Genomic DNA, 24,840 nt, shown 5'->3' with positions numbered 1-24,840 from the left:
AAATTTAAGGCTATTTTCGGCACTGCTGGGGTAGAGCCGCAGGGGCGGCCAGCCAGGAGGGGTGTCACCCCCCCTCACTGGCCGCCCCTGCAGCTCCACCCCGGCAGTGCCAAAAATAGTCCTCCCCTTCTAGCGGCGGAGCTCGGCATGGAGACAAGGGGCGGGCCAGCGATAAGGGGTGCCACACCTCCTCGCTGGCCCGCCCCTTGCCTCTATGCCGAGCTCCGCTGCTGCCTGGCTTGCGGAATCCTCTCCCTGTCCCGACTTGCGCTCCACAAAGGGAGCCCAGGCACGCAGCCCGCAGACTCCCGAATCTGCCGCCCGACACCCCTTTGTGCAGCGGCTGCTTGCGCAGGCACGAGCAGCCGCAGCACAAAGGGGTGCCCCCGCCGGGCGGCGGCTTCGGGAGTACCCCGAAGCCGCTGCCCGGCACCCCCAGGTGCGGGGCGTCACGTGCGTCATGATGTCACGACGCACACCCCCGCGATGCCCCGCCCCCAGGGGTGCCTCTTGGTTGCCCGCCCGTGGCAGCCAAGGGGCTAGAAACGCCCCTGGCCATTACCATATGGAGTAGCTTAAACACATGCAAAAGCTTGGACACCTGTTGCTGGGAATCACAAGCAGTTGCACTCAGGTCCTGCTTGCAGGCGTTCAGTAACCACCTGGTTGGCTATGACTATGAGACCAGGATGCTGAACTAGGTGGGCCTGTGACATGATCTTACGTTTCTATGTTATGTTGCTGTCTTTGTGTGGTGAGCATAAGCATGCCCTAACTTAGAGGGACATTCTTGTTACATTTCAGCCTTAATGGTGCAGACTCTACAGTCCTTAAGAGATGAAAAGTTCTTGCAGAATAAAGCCACTTTAACCTCCTTCAGCCTCCCACCTCAGCAAGAAGTACTGAAATCCTTGGCTCTCCTCCTCCTGACTGAAAACAAAAGGGAGACCCATGAGGCTGTGGCATCCTTGTTGTCGGCTGCAGCAGAAGACAAGCACTTCAGGGAAAAGGTAGGTGTGGTTGGAAACGGTAACGAAATTATGAGTACTAGGGTTGTTGTTGTTCAGTCGTTCAGTCATGTCCGACTCTTCGTGACCCCATAGACCAGAGCACGCCAGGCACGCCTATCTTTCACTGCCTCCCGCAGTTAGGCTAAACTCATGCTAGGAGTACTAGGGTAGAGCTGTTAGATTTCAGCTAGGACATTTTTCTGAGGGTATTAAGGCTTCATGGCGGGAAGGAACTCTGTAGCTAGACAGGGTGGCCCAGCATTTCATATCAAGTGGGCTGCAAGAGTGCCGCAACCTGGAACCCATGGGTCACATGCTGCCTTGTTGCATGGTGGGGGGGAGCAAGGCCAAAATTTGATGCATAGCCCCCAGCCCTCATGCTGCATTCCCAAAGCTAAGTCAGGCACCAGGCTCTGAGAAAGAGGTGTTAGTCTCTGGCAGGGTCCTAGAGGCCTTCCACCTCCTTCCCAAAGCGGGGAAAGTGCCAGTTAGGCTTTGGGAAGGAGGATGGAGGACTCGAGGACCCTGTCAGAGCTCTCACACCTCCTTCATAAAGCTCCATGCCTTGCTTAGCTGGCTTTGAGAAGGCAGCAAGAGAGCAGTGGGAGGATGGGCTTCAAATGTTGCTGAGGAGTACCAAAAAAGCCATCGAGAACTGCATGCAGCCTTTGGGCCTTGCGTTGGACCACCCTGAGTTTGGAAGTGGGGTTGGGACTATAGGACTGTTTAGCCCCAGTTCCAAGCAGCAGCACATAGAAAAACAGCATCTCTCCCTATATAACCCCGGCTGGGATAGCTCAGTCGGTAGAGCATGGAACTCTTAATCTCAGGGTCGTGGGATCAAGCCCCACATTGGGCAAAGGATACCTTTGTTGCAGGGAGTTGGACTTAGATGTCCCTCAGGGTCCCTTCCAACTCTATGATCCTCTACACCCAAGGAAACACTGCTTCAGGTATTGCATTGATTTATTGTGAGTTTGGATTGGGGCCCTGGTGTAAAGGTATTCAGGCTTTTTACCTCTGTTTTTGATCTAGGATTGCATTAGTTAGGTGGTGGTTTTGCTATAATAGTTGTTAATCCTAATTTATCTTGCTTTTATAGTTTTTAATTGGAATAAGTAAGCTGCATGCACTACACATACGCCAATAATTTGGAATGGCCCCTGGAGCACATAATCTGCTTTAGTTACTCCTTCGGATGGGAAACCACATGTTGCTGAACTGCAATGCCCTTCATTCTTCATCATTGCCCATACTGGGTGGGGCAGAGTTGGAATCCAACAACATATGGAGGACTGCTGGTTCTCAATCTTTGCCTTAAGTCTTTCTGTGAGATGCAGCTGCAGCTTCCTCCTCATTGCCTCCCTCTTTTTCCCCCTCCCAGGCTTTGATTTATTACTGTGAAACCCTTGCACAGCCCAGCCTCCACCTGCAGAAGGCAGCTTGCCTGGCCCTGAAATGCCTCCAGGTAAAGTTTGCCTTCTTTTCTTTCCCAGGCATATCAAAAGGTCAAGCAACAGCAAGGGTTTCAATAGCCCCTCTTTAGCAAACATCAACAATAAGAGTTGCTGCTTAAATCGCTATCATGTTGTGGTTTTTGTACTTCCAGACAAAACCACCACATAGATTGTAGCACCATTTCAGTTCACAAGAAGTACTAGGGCAGAGCAATTGCACCAGTGATGGGGTGTGTGTGTGTGTGTGAGATCCACTGCTATTTCTCAAGTCCTGCTGGGTCATGGCAGCCAGGGCAGAAAGTGATGGCGGTGGTGGGAAACCAATTGTTTTTCCTCCTCTCCCACTGCCTACATACCGGTAACTGCCGGCCTAGCTTCCAGCTCTGTTTGGGAAGGGGTTGTTGGAAGAATGAAGAAGCTGAGGATTCTGAGGCAGTGGCGGAGCTGGGTGCTCTGGCTCCCGGAGCAGCACACATACCACGCACCTGGGGGCGGGGCGATCTGCCACAGGGGTGGAGACAATCCGCCCAAGGGGCGGTGCGATCCTCCCATGGGACGATCAGCACAGCTGCACAGTCCTCCCCGGAGGCCGATCTCGACGCGGCGCCACAATCCTCCCCAGGGCCCAATCTCAGCGCGGGGGTGTGCTGAATGTCACCCCCTTTCAGGCTGAAGGGGGTGACATTCGGTGCACACACACACACCCCGCGACTCCCAAGCCTACAGCGAGCCGGGGAAGGGGGAGAGCCGCAGCAGCTGCTTCACCGCTTGCCACTCGCTGGGCTTTGGGGGAGTCGTGCCAAATGTCAGTCCCCTTCAGGATGACACCCGAGGTGGCCCACAAGCCCCTTCCTACACCCCTGTTCTGAGGTTCCTCAGCCCCCCCCCCCATGCTCCAAACATTCCCCGTTTTAGGCCTCACTAGTGGTGGAGCACTACCTACAGGATATCCAAGACTATAGCATTGCACCCTAAACTTCGCTTAATTAAGAATTAAGAGCAAGTCATGAAGTGACCAAAAAGGGGGGGGACCTCCCTACATAGAAATTTGCCTGTATAAACCAAAAACAGCTGTAGAATGTCATTGTAATACAGAATTAACTTAAGATTTTTAGTAATAACCTTTTATGGTAGTTATGACAAATGTGGATCTTGTAGCATAGTGGTAGTTTAGTAGTAATAAATCTTTTGTTAAGAGCGTTTGTTCATAATGCAATAAGGTACACAAGACAATAAGACAAAAGTTAACGAAGCTCATGAAAGAGAACTAGGACCTGCAACAGCATTTCCTGCAGGGATCCAGCTGACGTGAGCTGTTTATTTTTTCTTTGACTGCTTCGTGCATCTTCAGTTTCATGCCACAAGCGCTACCAAAATGTATTAGGTTTCTCCCAATGGAGGGAGCAGATCCACCCGATATTTCATTTTGCATGTGGCTCTGCTGTCCCCACTGAAATTAGTGAGGAAAGTCGTATGTGGATAAAAGCCCTCCTCTGTTGCACTCTGTGGGTGCATCACAGACAACACATGTGAGATTCTGGATTTGAGCTCTGGGCTTCTGCAGAGAAATTGCAAACTCCAGATGAGTTCATAAAATGTTTCGCACAGATTTGAACAACTGGACAGAGAATCAGTGATTATCACAAACCATTTGGAACAAGAATAGAAAATAATTAACTTGTTTTTGTTTTTGGTATAGGCAACTGAAAGTATTAAAATGCTAGTCACGCTTTGCCAGTCTGACAATGAAGAGATCAGGAAGATAGCCTCTGAAACCCTTCTTTCTCTTGGTAGGTTGACTAACTTTATGCCATTTATATTTAAAAAAATATGAGAGTAAAAGAAAACTGATGAAATATTGGGACAAAAATACAGAGTAATAGAAAAGCAATGACAAAGAGAAACTAGGAAGCACTAGCACAGTACTGGTGATTCCAAAACTCTATTTCTCCATAACATCTGAATCAGGAGAGGCAGTGCAAGACCTCGATCAGTGCCTGGATGCAATGGTGGGCTGGACTGAGCGATCAATGAACTCAGCTCGGACCCTAGGAAGGGGTGGGTGGCTCCTACGTGCGGGAGACAGATCTGTCACCTGTTCTGATGGGGTTGCACTCCCTCTGAAGGAGCAAGTCCATAGTCCTCTGTGGCTAGGGGTGCTTTCTACAAGCTCTGGCTGCTATGCCAGTTGTTACTGTTCCTGGACCACAGTAGCCTGACTGCAGTGAGCCACGCATTGGTAACATCAAGACTTTATGTGGGGCTACTCTTGTATCTGGTTCAGGAGCTGTAGCTGGTGCAGAACACAGCAGCCAAACAGCTCACAGGAGCAAGTTACTGGCAGTGTGTTTACTCCTCTGTTGAGATGTGCCCTGGTTGCCAATTTGCTTCTGAGCTAGCTTCTTTTGCTAATTCTCAAAGCCCCCCAAAAAACCCTTGGGCTCCAAGTACCTTAAGGACCATAAGATCCCTTATGCTCCATCTAATCACCGAGATCCTCTGATGGGGCACTTCTTCCACACCCAAGGTTTGCTCAGCCTTTATTAGGGACTGAGCCTTTACTGTGGCAGGCTCTGCCCTGCAGAACTCCCTGCGGTAGAGGTTCAGCAGGAATTATTCCTTCCCTTCCTTTAGTCATCTCCTAAAAGCAGTGCTGTTCATACATGCCTTTGCAATGCAAATTTCTTTTTCCCAAACCAAATTTTATTGCTTTTTAATAGACGCTTTTATTGCTCCTGCTGTAGTTTTGTATGGTATATACCTTTTTGTTGGGGTCTGCAAAAGTGGAACTTTACAAATATTTAAATCCATAAATTTGCAGCCACTGAACAACAGCACCTAACCTTCCCTTAATGCATCTGAAGAAGTGTGCATGCACACGAAAGCTCATACCAGGAACAAACTCAGTTGGTTTATATTTTCTGGATGTCTCATGATCATGTCGTAAAGTAGTTGTGTTCTATGTTATAAAACAAGCACTGCTAGTTGTTTCTTTTTGTTTTCCAATGTATTTATCAATTTTAAAAAAATCGGTGTGGTGCAAGCATATTTTTATTCTGAAAGTGTGGCCTGGAGAACCTCTGCGTTCATGCAACATTTGCTTTGCTTCTCTCATTTTTCTCTGCTCAGGAGAAGATGGACGGTTGGCATATGAGCAGCTAGATAAATTCCCTCGTGAATTTGTTAAGGTTGGTGTACGACGTGGGACTGAGGTAGCCACAGCCTTTTAAGAGTTTAATCTGCATATTAACACAACAGCTTCAGAAGCTGGTCTTCTTTAACCACAATGGTGCTGTAGCTGAACTGCAAGAAGATTCACAGGTGTTTGAAGAAAAAGAATGAATTTGAAGGCTTTGGTTTTGAGGGCTGTTATTGGCTTCGCTCTGTAACTTATAATGAAAACAGTGATTTTGTCAAAGATTGCAGTTGCTTTGCTTTTGAGTGAAACTAGGTCACTGCCATATAGTCAGCCCCAGCAAACACAACAGAAGTTTTGTAATCATAAATGAGGTATTTTAAATTGTATATGGTGGGTTTTCTGTGGATATTATTGCATCAGTTTAAAACTTTGTGATGCTTCCTCTAAATCGGTGGAAAGGAAAAAGCAAACTGAGTAGGACTTTTAACAGCAGTTCTGACTCCCATCTGTGCTGTGCCTCAGTTGCCTTCAAGTATCTCCTGCCTTGTTTTTGTTATTAGTAGCACCATTTAGTATGAACAATCTTCAGATGATGGGCCTGACTCTGGAAACAGCAGGATGCAAACTCCAGGTTTCCTATTTCCATTCTTGCTCTTTTCTGGCTTCTAGTAATGACCTCTTAATAAATCCCAAATGATTTTAAAACAACAACAAAAAACAACACTCAAGCAGTTGTGCAGGTTGTATAAAACAAATAGGTGTTTTCCTTTTTTCCAGAAAGGGCATATGGCCACATTATACTTTTACATGAAAACCCCTAGATTTAATCTTCCTTTCCCCTTCCTTGACATTTCAAAAAAGAATGAGGTTTTGTGCATTTGTAGCTGGGAGCTACAATGATTTCAATGTAAAAGAGAACAAGTGGCGGAGATCTCTGGGACTGCTTCAAATTGAGTTGTTCACACACACTCTCCCTATCTGCAACAATCAAGGTGACAGACAGCATGCTATGATGCTAGTTTTCTTAGAAGTAAATCCCACTGTGTGCAATGGTGGTTACTCCCAAGTTAGTATGCATGGATTGTAACTTGAAGGTGTTTTATTGAGGCCCTCATTACTCAACAGACAATAAAGTTTGAAGCGGCTCATAGCTCTTCAACCATTGGGCACTCATCCTTGGAGACATGCAGATTGTGAAGTGCTGGTTGTTTTTTTTTAAAAAAATAAATCTAACAGAAGTCTCCACCCCCCCTTTTTGCCAAAATGCATTGGCAAGCCAGTATTCTTAATTGTAATGTTACAACACTGTATATACCTGTATATTATAAATTATAAATATTCTCTGATTAAAAACTGTACAGTCACTGAAAGGTTTTACTGAAGGGGAAAGTTTCTTTTATGAAATGTGAAATAAGTAATTGTGCTCTGGTTTTTACAGCACATTGCTGCCACAAGCCTACAGTCTTTCATTGTCGTCTTTTGTATTGATTTTTGGCTTACATTTGCCTTCTAGGTTTGTGGTATTTGTACTTCTCATATATACGGCTCCTGTTTAAGTTATAATAAAGATTATTTTTGAATTACTAAATAGCATTGTTTTTACTTTGGTCAACTTATTTCTTCCACCAGTGCTAGACCTGGACTTCCAACTTGATCAAGATGGTAGTTCTGAGGAAAAAAATAGCAAGAAACCTCAAATGACAATATGTCCAGTTATCCCACACACTGTCACCCAAGCTTTGTTTGCCTATAAATGTCAGAAGAGCTGGCAAAAAACATGTTTCAGAACTAGGGAGAAAGCACTGCAACCGCCTCCCTTCTCTTTTCGAGTTTTTAAAGCTACAGCAAAGATCTGCAAGTACACCTGGAAGTCTGAGTGGGCTGCCTGCAGACAGTTGCTGATTGACCTCCAGGAAACTTTGGAGAACTAACCCTTCTGCAGTTTGTTGGGGAAATGGTGGTAGAGGTGGTGTTTGGATTTGCCAGCCTCCACTGCTGGACAGGTAAGGGAAAATAGCTCTATCTGTAAGAAGGTATGAGCAACAATGAAGTATTGGTTCTGGAGGGAAACAAGTTTCTTTACAGAGATAATTTAGAGCCATGGGGGAGAAGGATGAATCTCACTTTTTTAAAAAGGTGAACATATAACATTGGCTTAACCCACCACCAACCTCAGGACAGGATAGCTAAGAATCTACGTAAGTATGACATCATACTATCTCCGTTTTCCATTCTATTTACTGCACGCATTGCCTAGTTACCAGCTGCATGGACTTGGGAGTCAAATGTGAATCAATACTTCAGTGTCCCAACACTTCCCTGTGGGTAGAGTAAAATACAGCTTTAGAAAGACATTCTTCCTGGAACAAGTCTTCAGGCAATATGGGAAGCAAGTTTAGCAGAATAGCAGCCTGGTATAACAAGTATATCAAGCATGAGAGGGAACCCGCAATCAAGCTCATAGACCCTGTCTTTCACCACCATAAAATCAAAACCTATGGCTTTGAGCTGAGAGATTCAGAGCTGCCCCTGGAGGACAGAGCCATAGCTGCATTCTATATTGGACTTCTAACTTACACAGGTAATGCACGTAAATAGACACAATAGCTACCAGTTTGAGAAAAGTGTATTGTGTCCAACTAAGTTATAGTTGGGTTAGGCCCATTAAAATGAAGAGACCAAAGTTAATTGTGTCCATTAACTTCAGTGGACCTACTCCAAGTAGAACCAACATTAGATATGACTGAGTAAATGTGCGGTAAAATTTTAAGTATGTTTAAAAGCTCAAGTGACAGGATTCAAGGGACTCCATCTCATGGCTAGGAAATCTCTCAATTTACATTAGCCATTAAAAACAGGGACAAATATTCAGGCATAGCAGAGTGTTCCAGCATATTAGTGAAATAATCAGTAACATGTCTTCCTCTACAGGTGGTGTCAATGCTGCTTTGCTTGCATCAGAATACATTCAGGATATGATCAATATTTTGCTTATGCCAGATACTTCTGGGGAAGTGAGGACCTATGTATTAAAAGGGTTGTGTGGCATTTGCTACCTAAGCTACTTAAACCAAAATGAAGCCAAAGACAGACATCTTATGGAAATTCTCCTTGCTTATCTGGATGAAGATGAAGACCCTGAAGATGATGACCCTCTAGATATAATCACTATGAAGCTCTGGGTTTGCTACCTTATGACTGTTGTCTGCTGCAACAACATCCCTTATCTCAAGTTATTTAATGAAGTAGGTGGCCAAAAGCTACGTACAAGTCTGGAGTCCCTGGCTAAGATGGAATGGTTTAGCTGGCCGCAAAACTATGCCAAGTTAATGCTAGCACTTCTAGCCTACCAAGAACAGGTAAAAGAATCACTTAACAAATAAACCCAAGAAAACCAGCTTACCATGAAATGTAAAAGTACCAGGTGGTAAATGGTGTTTGGGGAAGTATCCAGAAATACTAAATAAATTACTGGTTGGGGCTGATATATAGCATATGTACTACACTGCTGTTCTCAAAGGTTTAAAGCGGGTGGGTGGGAACTATTATTCCATGTCCAATACCTCTTAAGTAGCTGGCTTAGATAATATAGGTTGCAACATATGTTCTAAAGTACAGCACTTTGCAACTGTGTAATATCTGTGCAGAGAAGTTTATTTGGCAGTTCCACATACATGAATAAAAAACTATTTACAAATTGAAATACATAGTATTCCCATTTAATCAAGTAACCAGATGAAGTCTAACACTTCCATTATGCTTCCACCGCTGCAAAACCAACCCTCTGAAATTTCAAGTGAATCTTTAGATTTCAAAGGATTCTACATTTCCCCACCCCAGACATGACACATGGGCAGTTCCTTTTCCCTTTCAGAGGCCCAATACTTTCAGAGATTACTTGTTTCATTTGTCAGCAGATCTGTAGAATTCCTCGAGAGCTGTGAAGGTTCCCCTTCAGTTTCTCCATCTAAATCCTCCTCAGTAGAATCACTTTCCTCATATGCAATTTCTTCCAGGTCTAGATTTTTCAGTGTCTCTAGACTTTCTGGTGCCTGTCCAGTTAGTCGCTAGAGAGGTATGATGAGGCATTAGTGATACTGCCAGAACAGTGCTAGAATTTAGCTTTTGAAGCCAAGTAATATATTATACAGCAGTTAACTTTTTCAGAGATACTACATCAGAACTACATGCTTTATACAACAATTTGCAAAGCACCTTGCACATTCTCCTAGTAATTCTTAACGTCCTGTAAGATGTTATTATCTTACTGCAAATCTTGGGGGGTGAGTGGGAAGGGAAATAATGCAGAGGCAAGATGTGAATGACTGACATAAAATACAGGATTCTGTGACTGTTAGACCTGGTTGAGATGAAGTAAAAAAAGTTCACATTGTCTCAACCAGGTCTAACAGTCACAGAATCCTGCATTTTATTTTTGGATATACAACTTAAACCTGCAGAGAAGTGTACAGTATATTAAATTTTGACTTTATAGTCAGTTATCAGCTGAAATACATGACCTAAAAACTGGTGCGTACATTTAAAAGGGGGAAAGCTAAGTAGAACACAATACAATTCACATTTGACATTTTGCTTTTATATCAACACCAGATTAGACTTCTTACACAAGATGGCAAAGCACTTTGAACTACTGTTTATCAGAAGCATCTTCTCCAAGAGATAATTTATAAGCATAATGTTGTAACAATGGTGAAAAAAGCACAAGCCAAGAAAAAGATTCATGTTCCAAGATATCGTCCTTTTAGAGTTTAGATCAGGATGCACAAGATCTTTGTGAGACTGATCAAAGTAACACATTTTGTCTGGGTTTATCAACAGGGCACTTGAGCTCACCCACATTAGTCCACCATTTACTCTTTTTGCAAAGTAGCCCCAATTATAGATGGTAACAATCTCTTGTGCAAGATTAGACAAGATGCAGAATACAGTTTAAGAATATTGCTGTTTACAATCACTGTAGCTTACCTCAATCATATTTGCCATATATTGTACATGGCTGGCAAGCTCGGCAAGCTCTTCATTTTCTTCTTTTAGGTAAGCAATTTCAGCATCTTTTAATTCAATTTCCTTATGGAGCTAGGGGGGAAAGCAGACAGTTTAAGCATCAATGGTAGTGAAAAGCTGATACTTTTGCTGATACTACATACACTTACCTTTTCATTTTCTTGCAACACGTCATACAGAGCTTTCCTCCTCTCCTCAGCCAATTCCTTCCAATACAGAGATGAAGGATTGCCTGCAAAGAAATGTAAGGATTTTAAAGTCCCCGTGTGCACATCACAGAAAACCACTGTTAATGGTTTACTGTGAACATGCAGACAGGTTCTGCTTGCTCCTCCTAGTGTGAGCAATAAGCCATGATCCTTGGTTTTTGCATTCTGTCTGAACCAGAGTTTATGCTTTATTTGCTCAAATCAACCACAACTGACCAGAGCAAATGTTGGCTTTACAATGTAGTTTGTTCAGAATGAAAAAATGCAATCCCCAGTTCAGACATAATGCCTTATAAGCCAAGGATCATCACTGATTGCTCCCACTGTGGGGAGCAAAGTAGGAGCCACCTGTACATTCAGGACAAGCCATTAGCTATAGCTTACTGTGGCATACAAATGCCACAACAAAGGCTGTGCCTCATGCTTTGCATGCACACGGTTGAAGGTTCAATCCTTGGAATCTCCAGGTAGGGCTTGGAATGTCCCATCAGAAGCCCAGGGAAAGTGCTGCCAGTCAGTGGAACTTGATGGAACAATATGGAACCTGATGGAACAATGGCCTGACTCAGGCAGCTTCCTATGTTCCTAGGACTGCAAACTATGGTATTCAATATTTGATTTCTGGGACTCCTTTCCCCAACTTTTGACTCAAGTCATATTACTATTAAGAAAATATATAGCCAACTTTTCCACTGCAGAAACACTCAGGCATCTTACAGTTACAGATAGGTAGCCGTGTTGGTCTGCCATAGTCAAAACAAAATATAAAATCCAAAAATCCTTCCAGTAGCACCTCAGAAACCAACTAAGTTTGTTCTTGGTATGAGCTTAAGTGTGCATGCACACGAAAGCTCATACCAAGAACAAACTTAGTTGGTCTCTAAGGTGCTACTGGAGGGATCTTACAGTTACTAAAACCATCCACACACACACACACACACACACACACACACACACACAAACAGCATTAAAGCAGACAGGAGCAGCAAATCATGACTTAAACGTAAGAATTGCTGCTGATCCAGCTGCTTATCTCCATGCTTCCAATTGATTAAACTAAGCCTGCTCAACTAGCTAAGAGTATTGGGGGAACCCAATGCATGATGTCTCAAGTCAAATGCCATCTGCAAAGGCAGTGTGGCACTATTACTAAGTGAATCTTCATTTCAATACAGTGCAGTGCTTTCCATATTCTGCCAAACTCGCCGAACTTTGTCAAAGCAGAAGCAAATGTGAGCAACCACACTGAGAGGTGTGTACCATACTATTTTCTGCAGGTATGGGATTCACACTTGCTTATCAATGGCAAAGTACCGAGAGGGAAAGAAAGCAGCAGAGGAGAGGACTAGAAGCAGAAAATGTTTTGCCCTATTTTCATCCCCTTTCTAGTCTATTTCATCCCAGCTAGCCCATTTTGTTCATATTTACCATATGTTACACAGCTCCAGCACAGCAACATAAAAGGAAACTGGACAAATTCATAGAGGATAAAGCCTGTCAATGGCTACTAGTCAAGTTGCATATATGTTACCCTCCAGATTCAGAGACAAAATACTTCTAAATACCAATTGGAAAGGCCATTGCCTTCATGCAAGACTAGATAGATCTTGGGTCATATCCAGCAGAGCTCTTTCACCAAGGCAATTCATGTTTGCATATACCTTCCAGCTCAGCACTTATTAGAAGATTGTCACTGCTTTTTTTCTTAAGAAGCAACATACCTTTTACTGTAAGATCGGAAGCCTGAAGAACTCCTTTTACAGTTTTGTATTCTGTTTCAATTGCAACTTCTGGTTTGGAAGCCTTTGAGGAAAGCTGATCACTCCAAAGTTTTCTCTTGATTGAAGATTTGGCCTGCTGAGAATTTTATTAGTTGAGAATTTCAAGCAGGCATGCCTTAACAAGCAATTCTCCCCACCTACTCAGTTAATCTTAAAACTATATTCCCACTTGTCATCTGGTGCAAAGTTTTGGGCATTCAAATGACTGAAGATGGATCTTCAGGTGCATCTAACATAGCATTCAAACCCATTGGTACATGCAAGCCTATATACTGTGTAGACTAGCAATCTAATTGTATATTATCAATGAAAATTAACAGAACAGGCAAATTTCAGCTTAACTGTCAGCTCACTTAAGCTTTCTAGCTGCCAAAAATATATTGCTAAGATTGCATTCCAGCAGCAGTACATACCTCCTTTGCCCTTCCAACAAGACAACCTGTAATAGATGGCTGTATCATCTTAAGGGTCTGTCTTTGTGATGTGCAATTTTTATTGCTTGTAGAAGCCTGCTTTGAAAAGAACACATTCAGTGAATCTACTTCACCTAGGATTTAAGGTTGTCAATTCAAAATTTTCAATAAAGCTTGCATTGACATTTAAGGGTTACATACATTTCAGTTACATGCAGTAAATCAGGTCATCTTTATACAGAAACTGGATCTCACATGATGTAGTGTTAAACACAAGTTTTGCATCTTAAATACTGGCTTTTGAACTGTTACGGAAAAAATAAAGGTGTGAGCCCGTCCTTTTCCATATCAGAACTCTGTCTTAACTGCAGGCCTGTGTGTCTGCTTAATATAATCTCATTTCACCAATAAGGAGTATTGAGAGCACCTGAGACACACACATTTTTACATGAACAAAAAATTACTTAAGTGCACATTTCCTTTTATTTGTGCTGAGTGCCTAGTTGCTTTGCCTGAGACATAACACACTGATCCAGCCAGGGTATTGTTTTGGAGGAACAGAATGTCTATCACCTTCCTTGTCATATGTAAATACCCATTTCCTGCATTAGTTCTTTTTTTTAAAAAAAAAAGTTACACTGCCACCATGAGATAGCAAACAATGGTAGATAATCAAACAAGGATAGCAGGAACATAATGTCATACTAGCGTGAGAAAGTTAGCGATTCACACTGTACTTCACATGGCAAGAGCTCACCTTTCCCACGGTAAAAGTTTCTACTGCCAATTAGCTTTACTATTGAACTAAAAGGACAAGTGCCAGGTACTGTGGGAACCAGCACTGTGCTACACTTCAAATAATACTTACTGCTGTTGAAGTAGCCAATGAATATTTCTGACAACTGCAGCCTATCACCTGCTTGGATTAACCTATTACTTTTAATATTTTATGTTTAACGAGGTAACAGCAAAACCAGACAGCAAGTACAAATTTAACTAAGAATATGGAGGCTGGCAAAGTGGAGGGGGGGGGGAGAGAAAAGGGTGCACCAGGGTCAAGAACAGATGGGTGTGAAGCCAACATCCCAACAACCCCCTTTATCACTACACAATTTAGATTCCCTCTTCAGTTTCCTTTATTCTACCAGAATGAGTAGCATCACTCTTCAGTAAGAATCCACAAATGAGCATGCTGTGGAAACCATGGTGAGTATTCGTCCCACTTTAGCAATTATGACCTTAAGTGCAACAGAACATGCCTCCCTGGGCAAAATATGATCCAAACACCTTAATAGTGAAGGGTGACAAGCACAAGCTAAAAGACAGGTGCAAGGTAGGTGATTTACACCTACAGCTGTATTGTGCTTTAAAGATGCTACAAGCACCTCCTTAGCCTCTTATGAGAGAATGGGTCTCATCTCTGACATGCCAATCTGTATTGTACCAAGCTACATCCTGTGTCTAGACTGACTAGCAGCACCTCCACACAGTTTCAAGCAGCAATTTTTCCCAGCCCTGCCTGGAATCAAGTATGGGACTTTCTGCATGCAAATCTTACGGTTTACCACACAGCTATAGCCCCTCCAAGCATGTGAAGGGGAAAGACTGATGATGAACAAATCAACCACCTGTGTATTGCAACTTTGTACCAGTTACAAGGAACATAGGGAATGGATCCTCTTCATTGGCTTGGCTGCCAAGCAATGTGCCTTGTAGAACTGAAAGCACAGAGGGCATAGGCTCTTTGCACACAACTATGAGCAGATCACATTTTAAGACACTAGGACAGAGGTTTTCAACCTTTTTGAGCCCACGGCTCCCTTGACCAAATACATTCTTTCTGCGGCACCCCTGTGGGGCTCAGGAGCCTAGTTACGCCATCCCTTGCCTGCAGAGCTAGCAGCCTCTCACTCTTTATCGAACACCCTCCCTTGCGGAATGCTCCCTCAGCCTCCTCTCCTCTCTCATTGGGAGTGCCTCTGAGGCAGCTGCTGCTGTCGCTCCTAGCCAGCCCCAGAGGCACCATTAGCCTGGGGAGCTTGTAGCCAGGGCTGCTGTAACAAACAGCTGTGCAAGCCTTTAGGAGACAGAGAAGGAGGGGAAGGAAAGAGGGACAGAGGCCAGTGTTGCTCGTGGCATCCATGACCATCATTCAAGGCAACCTAGGGTGCCATGGCACACTGGTTGAAAATCACTGCTCTAGGGCATGACATACATAATGTGTGTACATGCTGAAGTACTGGCCAAGACATATTACCCCAAACATCTGAATTAATAGCACCTAATTATTATTAACAGGTGCTTCCTCTCTTACCATATTTTCATGCCTTTCACCCTCCAATTAAACAAAAACAGTATTATGAATGCAAATGAATTTACAGCCTCTGCCATGGAATCCTTCAAATCCCTTGGAAAGGCTACCACCATTACTGTACAGTGGTACCTCTGGTTAAGTACTTAATTCGTTCCGGAGGTCTGTTCTTGTACAGTGGTACATCTGTTTAAGAATGGTCCAGTTTAAGAATGATTTGGTTTACAAACTCCACAAAACCAGAAATAATGTCCCAGTTTGAGAACTTTACCTCGGTCTAAGAACGGAATGAGAACAGTGGAAGGCAACCGGTGGCGGGAGGCCTCATTAGGGAAAGCACGCCTCTGTTTAAGAACAGTTTTGGTTTAAGAAGACTTCTGGAACGGATTAAGTTCGTAAACCGAGGTACCACTGTACATCAAACTTGCTTGTTATAACTCAATTAGGTTCCAGTCTCATATGTAAAACACAAATCCTGGTGACAATAAGCAAGGCAGTAGGACATACTGCAGTTTTGCAGAGGTATCTGTGGTTGGTTCTAGGCAATATTTAATCTATACAGTTCTGAAGACAATTTTGAATACATATTGTAAGCATCATATGACAAGGGCTCTTATGCTGTAGGAATCAGGTGAATAGTTTGAATGCACTAAACCTTCAGTCTTGGTCTATTTATAAAAAAGAAGAAGTACAAGCTTAATTTCTATGAACTCTATGAAAATAGAGCTGTATACACAACCACCATTTGTCATTACACCTTGGCAAGTATCAATATTACCTTTGTAGCAAGGGGCTTCTCAACATCCAGTTTCTGTTTCATCCTTGAATTCATTGTCTGCTTTCAAGCAGAGTCCTATACGGGCATAAAATGTACAAGAAACACATTAAAGTAAGCAAAGATGTCCAGTGCAGCCACAAATCAAAGAGTTCATACATTGGGTATGGATGCTTTTCTCCCAATTCCTGAAAGCAGTTTCAAACCTCCGTTTAACTCTGAGTTTAAAAGCCATAAAGCAAACTGAGCTTACAGTCATCTGCATAGCCCTCACAGTTATGGTTTTGCTAACAGCAGTTTTCATCTACCAAGAGAATATAAGAAGAGAATTTTTTTCCTAACTTTGTAGTTCACTTTAACACCTTATAACTTCCGGTCATAATACCAGGACCAGCAATTTCATTATCACAAGTGGCCACTCCATATGACTAAACTGAGGCATGGGAGAAAAGGAAAGCAGGGACACCATCTTTCCATTCCAGCTGATTGTTATAATGCTAGAATGATTGATCTGAGCTAAGAAATGTGTACTTATGATAGCCCTGTGATGCCTCAGCTTTACATGGCAAAATATATTGCTTATATTTTTTTAAAAAAATGCACATATATAAATCTCACTTTAGCTAACCACATTTCTGAGTCAGAAGGCAATGAGTATTAGGATCCTTTTGTGTTACAGCACAACCCTGAGCCTGTATTTTCACCAACTGGGACCATCTTTTTTACTACCTCAAGATAGCAAACTTGTATCTGGAAGTAATGTGTTAAACATGGTCAAAATGCTAGAACTGTCCTAGGGATAGGACCTCTAAATATTCCAGAAGTAACAAAGCTGGTCCATTATTATGTTCTAACTACAGTGATTTTACGTGTCTCCATTTCCTTTGGCATTTCAATGTTCCAAAGCACTAAAGACAAATTGCAATTGTGATTACAGAGTTTTATTCCTATGCTATCCTCTTCCACTTTATTTACCACTAATGGTTTCGTATGCACAATCTGCACTGCACCTGCAAGAATAAGAAGGCAAACTAACAACAGTAAAGGATGGTTAAAACATGGCAAGTAGTAGCTTATCTTCAATAAATGCTCTCAAATGTGCACCTTAAATGTTATTTTATCCTCTAAGAGACAAGGCAATAGACAATTCTGACCTGGCCACAACCTAATTCAACTTTTAATATTGCAGATCAATCCCTGAAGAGCTTTGAAAGCTGTAAAAGGTACCCCGAATGAAGGCAATTTCTAATCACACCCAAACAGCACTTATTCCTTCCTTCTAAAGCTAATACAGTGGTATCTCAGTTTACGAACTTCAACCGTTCCTGAAGTACGTTCTTAAACTGAATCCATTCTTAAACAGAGGTTCGCTTTCCCTAATGAGGCCTCCCGCCGCCGGTGCCCTTCCACCATTTTGTTTCCGTTTGTAGACTGAGGTAAAGTTCGCAAACCAGAACACTACTTCTGGTTTTGCAGTTTGTAAACCGAATGATTTGTTAACTGGACTGTTCTTAAATCAAGGTACCACTGAATATATTAATTTTGTTTTGCTATCTGAGCATTTATCAGTAGTAGTTTATGTGGCTGTCAGCTCGTGAAAATATCCAGAGCACTTGAACAGCTGGAATATGGGTTTTTTAAGTGCAGGCTAGGGAAGTGCTGCATTTGGTACCAAGACCACTATTCTTGTAATAGGAAAGAGTTGAAAGCAGCCCACAAAGTTTAGCATCTGTAGCTTTCCTTCAGACATGGCAAGCCTGCGATATCATATGCAGCTGTACATCTTTTTTAAAAAAATAGTCAAGTAGTCCTTGCCAAACCCATGAAAAGGTAACTTGTGTGCCTCTCACAGCCACACCAGATTATTTTCAGCAGGAGCTCGGCCTGTTCTGAAGGGTAGCTCGAAAAAGGAAATGTGCATGTTCACTCTGTGTATGTCAATGTATACTGAGGTCCTCTGGCTATGCTCCCTCACCAAAAGCAAGGAAAAGGCCTTCCACGTGGAAGGGGGGAAACTTCCAAACCGCCTGGAGCCTCCCCCAAAAGTTGCATTGCTGAGCTCGGTCACTTCTCGTTTCAAACAAGTGGGGCTCCTTCAGATGTCGAGTCGGGTCACAGATGCAGGCGAGGTTCTCAGATAATAACTATAACCAAGCACAAGCCACAGCACCACGAGCGCCAGCCCCTCTTTGAATTAAAGGGAGGGTGTGGCGGGGGAAGCCAGAAGAGGGGAGCCTTCCCTGCTTTAGAAATGGCTGACATCACCATATACTTAAAGCAGCTTCACTCCATCGCCAACGCAACCAGTGAACTGTAGTTCACACACACCCCTTTACCGAGCTACAACTCCCACCACCCTTCACGAACTACAGTTCCCAGCGTTGGTGTGTGTGTGTGTGTGTGTGGCCCCTCAGGATAACGACTCTCTCGCCCTTATACTCACCAGCCTCGATACTCGCTCAGGCGGCCCGCGCGACCAAGACTCCCGGCGGCCACCGCTGCCCGCCTTTTTTTTTCCTCGCACGTTAATCCCGCGCGTTCGCTTGAACAAGGAAAAGCCTTTCTCTCCTTCGCGCGCGCGCAGCCGTAAAATACATCGCGGCGTCGGGTGGGCGGGCGAGCGTCGTTGCGTCAGGCGGGCTCTCCGCCAGTACCCTGTCCTCCGGCGAACAGTTTCTAGCCAATCACGTTCAGGGGGTTGGGGGAAAGTCGCAACCAATGGTTGCTTCCGGCGTTTCCTTTGAGCCGGCCCCACCATCACCCGCGCGCGTTAGCAGCATAACAAGCTTCTTGGGAGGAGCTTTGGGCTTGTTGTGTTTTTTAAGGTGGGTGGGTGGGTGGGGAGTTGGAGGCCGTCTAAGGCGGAGCAAAGGAGAGCATCGCTTATAGCCACAAACCTAATCTCTGCTGAGTTCAGTGGGGCTTTGTTGTTGTTTAGTCGTGTCCAACTCTTCGTGACCCCATGGACCAGAGCACGCCAGGCACGCCTATCCTTCACTGCCTCTCGCAGTTTGGCCAAACTCATGCCAGTCGCTTCGAGAACACTGTCCAACCATCTCGTCCTCTGTCGTCCCCTTCTCCTTGTGCCCTCAGTCTTTCCCAACATCAGGGTCTTTTCCAGGGAGTCTTCTCTTCTCATGAGGTGGCCAAAGAATTGGAGCCTCAGTTTCAGGATCTGTCCTTCCAGTGAGCACTCAGGGCTGATTTCCTTCAGAATGGATAGGTTTGATCTTCTTGCAGTCCATGGGACTCTCAAGAGTCTCGTCCAACACCATAATTCAAAAGCATCCATTCTTCGGCAAGCCACCTTCTTTATGGTCCAGCTCTCACTTCCATATATCACTACTGAGAAAACCATAGCTTTAACTATACGGACCTTTGTCGGCAAGGTGATGTCTCTGCTTTTTAAGATGCTGTCTAGGTTTGTCATTGCTTTCCTCCCAAGAAGCAGGCGTCTTTTAATTTCGTGACTGCTGTCACCATCTGCAGTGATCATGGAGCCCAAGAAAGTAAAATCTCTCACTGCCTCCATTTCTCCCCCTTTTATTTACCATGAAGTGATGGGACCAGTGGCCATGATCTTAGTTTTTTTTGGTGTTGAGCTTCAGACCATATTTTGCGCTCTCCTCTTTCACCCTCATTAAAAGGTTCTTTAATTCCTCCTCACTTTGTGCCATCAAGGTTGTGTCATCAGCATATCTGAGGTTGTTGATATTTCTTCTTAATTCCGTCTTGGGATTTATCCAGTCCAGCATTTTGCATGATGAATTCTGCATATAAGTTAAATAAGCAGGGAGACAATATACAGCCTTGTCGTACTCCTTTCCCAGTTTTGAACCAATCAGTTGTTCCATATTCAGTTCTAACTGTAGCTTCTTGTCCCACATAGAGATTTCTCAGGAGACAGATGAGGTGATCAAGCACTCCCATTTCTTTAAGAACTTGCCATAGTTTGCTGTGGTCGACACAGTCAAATGTCAACAAAAGAGTGGCAAAAGCTGTACTGGGGTGCAATCTCAAAAATGATAGAATGATTTCAAAACGAATCCAAGGCAGACCTTTTAACATCACAGTAATCCAAGTTTATGCACCAACTACCGGTGCTAAAGAAACTGAAATAGACCAATTCCATGAAGACTTACAACACCTAGAAATGACACCAAATAAGGATGTTCTTCTCATTATAGGGGATTGGAATGCAGGCCCTTGCAGAGCCAGGCAGAGGTCCGGGCCAGGCAGATAATGTGCCCCCCTTTTTATTAGCCTGGGGATTTCAAGGCTTGAACCATAACTGCATATAAAGACACAATGGAAAATATAGATATACAATAGTGCTTTTTAAAAATACATTGGGAAAAGGATTATTTTAAGTATTTACATTTAAATAATGGTGAGCGATTGTGAATATGCTAACCGAGGCCCCCTTTGGAATCGGAGGCCCAGGCCAAGTGGCCCATATGACCCCCGTCCCTCTGTTTGGGCCTGTTGGAATGCTAAAGTAGGGAGCCAAGAAATAAAAGGAACAACTGGCAAGTTTGGCCTTGGAGTTCAAAACGAAGCAGGGCAAAGGCTAATAGAGTTCTGTTAAGAGAACAAGCTGGTCATCGCAAACACTCTTTTCCAACAACACAAGAGATGACTCTTGGGCAGCATTGAAGTCAGGTATAGATAGATAGATAGATAGATAGATAGATAGATAGATAGATAGATAGATAGATATGTTCAAGATGGGTCGTTTGATGTAGCCGCAATGCTCCGTAACCGCTTGACCAATTCTCTTTGAATTTGAACACAACATTCCATGGGTATATGGGAGTGATCTTGCGTACCTGGATTGCAAATATACCACACCTTTCATAGGTAGAAATATGATTTTACATCAAAAAAAATTACCCCCTCTGTGACTAAGGGTGCTTCCAGACTGTTGCTATTTTAGGTGGCAAATTCAGGTTGAACAATGAAAAGTGCACTTTGAGCACTTGTGCAACAGACCCATTTCCCCCCAAAGAGCAGACTTTTTGCAGTAAGGAAATGCACTGGAAAGTGTGGGGTTACACTGTTTTGATGTGACTGAAACCTCCCTGCAAACAAATCAGGACAGGACAAACAATAAATAGGTCAGCTGAGATCTTTTCACAAATATTTGGAAACCTCAGATATATTGCTTGTGTGAGTTCTACAATCATTTAGTTAAAATTTGTAGATTCGAAATAAGCAATACTGTACGATAACTTTAATGTAAGAAGCCTGAAATTCTGCTTATTTTCCCTTTACTTTGTCTCTGGCTGTGGATGTGTGCTGGCCAGGTGTTCCTAATAATGGAACCACTCCTTCTTTACCTGATGAAAAGGTTTCCTATTGTGCACCATTATGATTCAATCAGTGTTCTTCATTTCCTCAGCTTGGAGGGATTTGTAAAGAATCCCTCATTACAGAACTGAAAGAATTTTCCTTCAATCATTTTAGATGAGAGGCTCATTTGTGGGAACTGCCATATATAATTAATCCTAGATTTCCAAAAGAAAGGTTTCAGGTTACATTACTTTATTTCAACCTGCTGAGCACAAAGGTCTGGCACATATAAAAACATGTTGTAACATTTGCATTCATTTAAACATTTTGCCAATCTCAATATTTCTTTTCTCTACTGCTGCATATCAGAATGAGTTCAGTTTATCTGTTTCAAAACAAATTAATACTTCTTATGTTATGACCGTTTGCACTTCAATAGGCTCTTGAACAAACAGTGAGGTTTCCCACTGAGGTCAGCCAATTTGTTTTGCATGAGAAGGCAACATTAAAAAAATGCAGAGTTATGGAAAACAAAATGCCCTCTTCTCTTTTTTTACCAGAACATAAGAACAGAACAGAAGAACAGTTTGGCCAAACTGCAGGAGGCAGTGAAAGATAGGCATGCCTGGCGTGCTCTGGTCCATGGGGTCACGAAGAGTCGGAGACGACTGAACGACTGAACAACAACAAAAAGAACAGAATCACTTGATTAGAGTAATAAATAGTAGTGACACTTCCATAACCATACAGTGTTCCCCCATCCTGGGATCATAGCCAATATCTAGGACAAAGTTTCAGCATTGAATATAGGAAGTTCTGTTGAAATAAACTATTTCCAGCCAGGCTTTATCATTTGAAAATTGATGTTATCTAGTGGACAGAGTATTGCTTGGTCCTGGGAGACAAGTCAGTGCTATTTTGCTAGAAAAAGAGGTGCCAGAACTCACAATGAACATCTCCATAATTCTTTTAGAATGGCAATGGTGCTCACCTGGGAGTTACTACCGGTAGAACTGAGTTCCGGCTGAAAAAAGCCCTGGTTGAAGTAGTACCACAACTGCCATGGACTATATGCCATTGACCGTGGGGTTTCTGGCAATACTGTGTTTTTTTGTGATATGCAGGCCTGGCACCAGCACGCAGCCAACTGCTGAGGCTCAAGTGTAACAGCTGTTGCTGTAGGAGCAGCCAGCGAAGACTAGGAGTGGTATGGCAGCAAGCCTGATTGGCGCTTTGGGCAGCACACCTGAACACCCTGGCACTGTGGCTGTCTTCCTAATTGTGGTGGTCCTGCCCCCCAATGTGGGTATGTCAGAGGCAGATCTAGCATTAATAAGGCAGTGCTGCTGGTGAATCTGGGCAGGTGGCCAAGACCACTTCTCAGCGCTGCTGCCAGGCAGACTGTCTGCAGCAAAAATTGGGACACAGCAGCCTCACTAAGTGGCTCTCCAGGTTGCATGCCTGAACTTGGTGGCAACTGTTAACATAATGCCAACCCTGATGTACCTGTAAATAAAAATACAGCCCAAAGTTCTGTTCAGCACCATGGGTGGGCAGGCATGTAGCCCCTCTGAAACCAAATCAGGGGAACCAGGTCTACTGAGTGCTGAGGGGGGCACCTTGCCCCAACCCTCCAAAACCTGTAGCTGAGTGTGATAATATGGAAAGTTGTCAGCTTTAGGTTGCAGGGCAAAGTGCCCACTTGCCACAGGAGAGCATGCCATCACAAGCAGAGCATGGTGTGCATTTAACCCTCAGCATCTTAGTACTCCCGACAGAGGATGAGATGGTTGGACAGTGTTCTCGAAGCTACTAACATGAGTTTGGCCAAACTGCGGGAGGCAGTGAAGGATAGGCGTGCCTGGCGTGCTCTGGTCCATGGGGTCACGAAGAGTCGGACACGACTGAATGACTGAACAACAACAACCTTAGTACTCCAACCCTTTGTAAGATTTATTACCCAGCCTTCACCATGTCCCAGGACAGGTTACAAGTGTATAATAATATATAGTTGTAAAAACAAAACCATTATAATGATAAAAAACTACAGTAGTAAAGCTGTTCCAAATGGAACAAAACAGTACACATTCAGCAAAAGAGCCGTCGCACAAAATATACTTTAATTGTCAAAGGCCAGGATGGATTGATGTGTCTTCAGCATGCAACAAAAGTTGTACAATGAAGATACTAGACACACCTCTGTAGGAAATTCCAGTTTAGAGGCTGCTACAGAGAAAGCCCTCTCCTGTGTTAGCACTTGAACATGCAGAGACCAAGAAGAAAATCCTGGTAAATGTTTATTGAACACACTGAGCAAAACGGCATACAATTTAAGCTTTATTTTTGACAGGCCTTCTCGAGAGCAGGGAGACATTCGCCTAGATATCCAGAAGAAAACTCCCTCGCAGCTAGACAGCCTACCAAAGCAAGTGATACTTTACTGAGCATCTTTACCTCTGTAAAGAAGATCATGCCACCTACCCTCTTGGGTAGTTGACGGACACGAAGAATATAATTAACCCTTAAGTTACACACTGATCTCTGCTGTTGCACTTCCAACATCTTACGCTGCTGTTCTCCACATTTCTGAGGGTGACAGGACTACCACCATACAGCCCCTCTGCAGATCTTACAGTGCAATAAGGTTTTTAGGTATGGAGGTTCCCAATATTTGTGGCCTAAATCAATTAGTTTTAAACGCTCATGTGAGCACCTTAATCAGTTTACTTGGAAGAGATGCCCCATTAAAACAAATAAGGAATGCTTACAAATAAATCTGCTTCTGTGACTGAAGTTGTATACAGTAGTGGTTTAGAGCGGAAGGAAGTTCAAGGAAAGAATGTTTCTTGCCTCCCCTGCCCTGCCCTGTGCAACAGTTGCTCAATCTAGAGGACCTGGGGATACTTTTGAACAATGTTGGATGACATGTAGAAGGCTGGTGGAACTGCTTGAAATAGGGTGGACCTCCTGAAAATTGCCCCTTCCATAGCTAGTGTGAGAGAGCCAGTGTGGTGTAGTGGTTAAGAGCGGTAGACTCGTAATCTGGGGAACCGGGTTCGTGTCTCCACTCCTCCACATGCAGCTGCTGGGTGACCTTGGGCTAGTCACACTTCTCTGAAGTCTCTCAGCCCCACTCACCTCACAGAGTGTTTGTTGTGGGGGAGGAAGGGAAAGGAGAATGTTAGCCGCTTTGAGACTCCTTCGGGTAGTGAAAAGCGGGATATCAAATCCAAACTCTTCTTCTTCTTCTATTTGCTTTCAAAGGTGCTGTTTGCAATAAAGGGATTTCAGCAGGAAACTGGTGGAGGGTCCAAGTCGAGATCCACAGCATGATCAGAAAAAAGTCAGACTTTAAAAAGCATATATGACATAGCATGTTGGTCTGTCCATGGAATACCACCAGGAGATTAACAGAATGAAGAAATGAT

General features: G+C 43.6%; 3 protein-coding genes across 11 annotated transcripts in view; 2 read left to right on the top strand and 1 right to left on the bottom strand.

Annotated features, from left to right (window-relative positions):
• RIPOR2 (RHO family interacting cell polarization regulator 2) overlaps window positions 1–7,194 on the top strand; it is a 102,050-nt gene extending 94,856 nt beyond the window's left edge. For all 7 annotated transcript variants that reach the window (XM_033154719.1, XM_033154716.1, XM_033154722.1 and 4 more), the window contains 4 exons: window positions 805–1,010; window positions 2,395–2,478; window positions 4,167–4,257; window positions 5,597–7,194. In XM_033154719.1, the coding sequence (XP_033010610.1) occupies window positions 805–1,010; window positions 2,395–2,478; window positions 4,167–4,257; window positions 5,597–5,697 (482 nt within the window). In that variant the 3' untranslated portion in view covers window positions 5,698–7,194. The remainder of the gene's footprint in view (window positions 1–804; window positions 1,011–2,394; window positions 2,479–4,166; window positions 4,258–5,596) is intronic.
• Window positions 7,195–7,865: 671 nt separating this feature from the next.
• ARMH2 (armadillo like helical domain containing 2) lies at window positions 7,866–8,989 on the top strand. Its single transcript, XM_033154689.1, has 2 exons — window positions 7,866–8,187; window positions 8,538–8,989. Exons 1-2 carry the CDS (start codon window positions 7,989–7,991, stop codon window positions 8,987–8,989), a joined length of 651 nt encoding a protein of 216 aa, XP_033010580.1. The 5' UTR covers window positions 7,866–7,988.
• A 250-nt stretch (window positions 8,990–9,239) lies between these two features.
• On the bottom strand, window positions 9,240–18,707 carry GMNN (geminin DNA replication inhibitor). 3 transcript variants are annotated; one of them, XM_033154715.1, is made up of 7 exons: window positions 18,564–18,707; window positions 16,124–16,198; window positions 13,035–13,133; window positions 12,562–12,694; window positions 10,781–10,863; window positions 10,593–10,703; window positions 9,240–9,673 (listed from the first exon to the last, which is right to left on the bottom strand). In XM_033154715.1, exons 2-7 carry the CDS (start codon window positions 16,175–16,177, stop codon window positions 9,494–9,496), a joined length of 660 nt encoding a protein of 219 aa, XP_033010606.1. In that variant the 5' UTR covers window positions 16,178–16,198; window positions 18,564–18,707; the 3' UTR covers window positions 9,240–9,493. The 3 variants fall into 3 exon arrangements, with proteins under 3 accessions (XP_033010606.1, XP_033010603.1, XP_033010605.1); XM_033154712.1 differs by having other exon boundaries at window positions 12,562–12,697; window positions 18,564–18,705; XM_033154714.1 differs by having other exon boundaries at window positions 12,562–12,697; window positions 13,035–13,130; window positions 18,564–18,705.
• Between the last annotated feature and the right edge of the window lie 6,133 nt (window positions 18,708–24,840).

The sequence above is a fragment of the Lacerta agilis genome, chromosome 7 (assembly GCF_009819535.1).
Source record: "Lacerta agilis isolate rLacAgi1 chromosome 7, rLacAgi1.pri, whole genome shotgun sequence".
NCBI classification, from domain to species: Eukaryota; Metazoa; Chordata; class Lepidosauria; order Squamata; family Lacertidae; genus Lacerta; species Lacerta agilis.
The sequence above is the reverse complement of the archived record's forward strand: the minus strand, read 5'-3'. Positions and strand labels throughout refer to the sequence as shown.

Coding starts and splice junctions, on each gene's coding strand:
- ARMH2 (XM_033154689.1), top strand. CDS start 7,989: ATGGGAAGCAAGTTTAGCAGAATAGCAGCCTGGTATAACAAGTATATC. Junction 8,188..8,537: donor TGGACTTCTAACTTACACAG/GTAATGCACGTA, acceptor CTTCCTCTACAG/GTGGTGTCAATGCTGCTTTG.
- GMNN (XM_033154712.1), bottom strand. CDS start 16,177: ATGAATTCAAGGATGAAACAGAAACTGGATGTTGAGAAGCCCCTTGCT. Junction 10,704..10,780: donor TGTTGCAAGAAAATGAAAAG/GTAAGTGTATGT, acceptor TTTCCCCCCTAG/CTCCATAAGGAAATTGAATT. Junction 9,674..10,592: donor ATATGGCAAATATGATTGAG/GTAAGCTACAGT, acceptor ATACCTCTCTAG/CGACTAACTGGACAGGCACC.